The sequence below is a fragment of the Cynara cardunculus genome (assembly GCF_001531365.2).
Source record: "Cynara cardunculus var. scolymus isolate 2C chromosome LG 3, CcrdV1, whole genome shotgun sequence".
Lineage (NCBI taxonomy): Eukaryota > Viridiplantae > Streptophyta > Magnoliopsida > Asterales > Asteraceae > Cynara > Cynara cardunculus.
In genome coordinates, this window is record NC_037530.1 from 33,487,856 (window position 1) to 33,491,814 (window position 3,959).

General features: G+C 31.5%; 1 protein-coding gene across 1 annotated transcript in view; it reads right to left on the reverse strand.

The window, feature by feature from the left end:
* LOC112509180 (uncharacterized protein At5g50100, chloroplastic-like) overlaps positions 1-1,962 on the reverse strand; it is a 5,570-nt gene extending 3,608 nt beyond the window's left edge. Inside the window, exon 1 of the mRNA XM_025114035.1 lies at positions 1,853-1,962. Within this exon, the coding sequence (XP_024969803.1) occupies positions 1,853-1,962 (110 nt within the window). The remainder of the gene's footprint in view (positions 1-1,852) is intronic.
* Between the last annotated feature and the right edge of the window lie 1,997 nt (positions 1,963-3,959).

Consider the following 3,959-nt stretch of genomic DNA (forward strand, 5'->3'; position numbering starts at 1 on the left):
GCAGATCAGCGAGGGATCAGCGAGGGAATGTGTTTTTTGTCATTTCCCTCGCTGATCCCTCGCTGATCTGCGAGGGAAATTTTCCCTCGCTGATAGTCGTCGCTGATACCTGGTTTTCTAGTAGTGGTCTTCTTCTATTACCTCAGGTTTTCTTATTTATCTTAACTTTGAAAGTTAATGCATTTTCATACATAAAATTAGTTGTCAATTAATTTAATATAATCTTCAATAAAATATTAATCATCTGAAAAGAATAATTAGACTATAATGTTAATAAGACACCTCTGTACTTTCACATCGGCTTTGGTGTTTAGCCCATCGTCACTCTGTTTATTCTTGCGAATGATGTAAAGACTGAAAAATAAATACTTATACGGGAAAGTAAATTGCAGAAATTAAATTACTGGAAATTAAAATACTGGAATATAAATGACTGAAATTTAATTGCTGGAATGTAAATTACAGAAAGGTAAAATGCAGAAATGTAAAGTGCAGTAATTAAAGTACTGGAAAGTAAAAGACTATAAATTAAATACTGAAAATTAAAATACAGAAAACTAAATATTGTAAATTAAAACTATTCTAAAAGAGTTGATATAAAGTAAAAGAAAATACTAGCAAATAATAAAATAAGAAAAGTTGCACTTTAAGTTATGAAACACTTGTAAACAAGTTTCATTACAAAAAGTGAGGAAATACTTGAAATATATATATATATATATATATATATATTTTAATGGTCGGGACAGGGACCGGCTCATTATAACCGGTTATACTTCATCTTAACCGGGCTCTTCATTTTTGACCGGGACCGGTTATGACCGGCACTGTTGAGGCCGTCCCGGCCTGTCCATGACCGTTTTTTAACCATTACTACTTTCATCTAACAAAGAAAAAACGACAATTATTATTTGTTAGAAAATAACACTTTTTGGTGATTTTTCCGTGTCATTTGTTGGTAAGGTCAATAAATTAAAGTAATCCATAATGGGGGTAATGACTTTCAAGTCAAGGAATTATATTTGATTTGAGAGTTAGAATTTTGATTTAACTAATCTGGTTTTGTTTATATATGATATTTATGTGTATATGATTTTTTTATATTAATTATATGTATATAAAGTCATATATTTATTTTTTTGGGATTGTTTACCAAACACTTATCCGGTATAAGTGCTTACATGTAAAATTTAACATTATTATTGACTTATCCAGTAAGATTTTAGTCCACCAAAACGGTATCGTATGCAACAATTTACTCGGTAAGCGCTTACCATGGTAAGAGTCATCGCCCTCACTTTTTTTTTTTTGAAGTATATAATATTTATATCGCCCTCATTTACCGGGTAAGACTCTTGGTCCTTGGCTCACTTTTACCGGGTAAGATTCTTGGTCCTTAACATATTCATCCGGTAACATAATAGGACTTTTGGTATTCACTTACCCAAGTAAGCGTTTGGTAAACGGCCCCTTAGTTCTTATCAATTCCTATAATGTAAAAAAAACCATTTGAATGTTTAATTTTTATGAAATTTCGTTAGCTCATTTAGAATAATCAAGAAGAAATTTAGGTGCAATCGGGAAGAGAAATTTAGTCTCGCATATTGTTATGTGTACGTTTGAAGCTATAAAAATGTCAGCTTTTAGTCTTAAGAGTGCGTTTGGTACGTAGACTGGTGGGACGGGACGGGACAAAAATAAATAGTCTCATGTTTGGTGTATCATGGGACAAAAGTGAGATTTCATGGGACTATTCTTGAGTTTTTCGTTTCCACCAAAAAAATGTTGAATAACATGGGACTAAACTTGAAATTACAATATTATCCTTATTATTTGATTTCAAATACAAAACCTAATTCCATCGCATCCTCTTCCTTCATCTTCCAGCTTATCGATTTTAGCCTCCGTTGTAGAACTCGAAACCCTCCATTCCACAAGCTCGAACTCGATTCCAGCCTCCATTCCAAGTACGATTTCTCCTCAATCTTCCATGATTATCGATTCCACAATCTGAATCAACGAAAGGAGGAGCCTCCATCTTCTCTTTTTTCATGGTTATCTATTCCTCCTCCATCTTCACTTCCATGATTTTGGATTCCACAATCACTTCCCCAATATTTGCAGTTCCACTATCTAAATGATAAGGGTTCTGACAGTTCATTTTCTACTATATGGCTATATTTTATTATTTATAAGAATGCCAAACCCATGGTTTCTGCATGTATACATATTTAAAAACTGCAGCTTAAATATTATAGATAAAATTATTTAAATTATTTTGGTTGATTTGTACCATTTACAATTATCATATGATATTAAATAGCATTCAGGGGCATTCTGGTCATTCTAACAGTTTTGTCTTGTCATGTTCAGCTTACCAAACGCAAGAGAGACAATTAGTCCAGTCATATTCTAATCATACCAAACGTAATGTCCTACCCAGTCCAATTTTGTCTCATCCAGTCTACGTACCAAACGCTACCTAAGGGATCACCGGCCACAACTATCATCACATCTAACACAAGCCCGACTCAATTCTCCAACCATTTTTTATTGCCAAACCCACTTATCATATCTAAAAGTTATTCAAAATGTTTACAACATCTTAAAGTTAACTTAATGTTTGATTAATACATTAATTATACAAGTTTGAATATGTATAACACATTAACTATTTATTAAGTTTAAAAATATGAATCAAAGAGTTGACAAGTTAACTTGACTTGATCCAATCCATATATTAAAAACAATTATTCAATATCCATTTTTTTATTAGTAATTCAATATTATGTTCAATTGACACCTAAGAAACGTGAAGTGAACCACAAGGATGGTGACTGATTGGTTGAACTTGGCTTTAAATGTCAAAAATGTCTGGAAGTCCCATATTCAAATCTAAGGATGAACAAAAATCCACTTATGGCCACGAAGGTTCAAATACGGTGACTCCAAGCTACCTACAAAGCAGGTGATTGTCCCGGGATTAATCGGTTCGCATAGTAGGTTGGATATCCAGTTAATGAAAAATAAAATAGAAAAGTTTGAAGTGGGCATTAGGTTGTCACTTGGGCTGTTGGGCATGTTCAACAAATTCATCCCCTTCTTTCTCTATCTTTGTGGTTATTGGCAGACCAATTTCAATGGTTACAAATACAATCCATATCAATACCTTCTTCTTCTTTTTATAAATATTCTGAAAATCATATTAACGAAACTTTTCTTACGTCTGTAATGATGGTGTTGGTTTTCGCTTTTGGTATCTGTTCTTCTAATGAGACCCAAAATGAAATGATACTTGATATCTGCAAGATCAAAATTAACATTACTCTAAGATAATAAGATTTGGTAGGAGGAATGAAGAGATCAAAATCTTTATTAGTTGTGTTTATTATTATTATTATTTATTTTTATAAATCACAATAATTAAAATGAAATCATCTTTGATTTTATTCATATTCTAAGTTTTCTAAAAACTTTCGTTTTAAAGAAGCAGCTTTTAAAACGTCTTATTTACGGGACTCGGTGATCAAATTCACGTCCCCAGCGAAAACAAAAATTCGGAAATTGGTTCCTTGAAATAAGATGTTATAAAAATGGGTAGGGTTTTAAGAAAATAATTGAAAAACAAACATATTTAATGAATTTGTTGTTTTGAATTTTGAAAATACAGATAAATATGATGACTTTAGGGACTATTTGGAAATGAAAATGACAGAGAATGAATTTTTATTCCTTTCAGTTTAATTTGGAATGAAAATTTGACCTTGTAAAAGAATGAACTGATTATATTATATACAATCAAACTGTTTATTTATTTATTTATTTCTAATCTCATTAATTATTGATTAATACCTCATTCATATCGAACACCCTTAAATCTTAAGATGATGATTTTCGCCTAAGGCTTTGGATCTTGGTGTCTTTGTTATCAACCTTAAATCTTAAGATGATGATTTTCG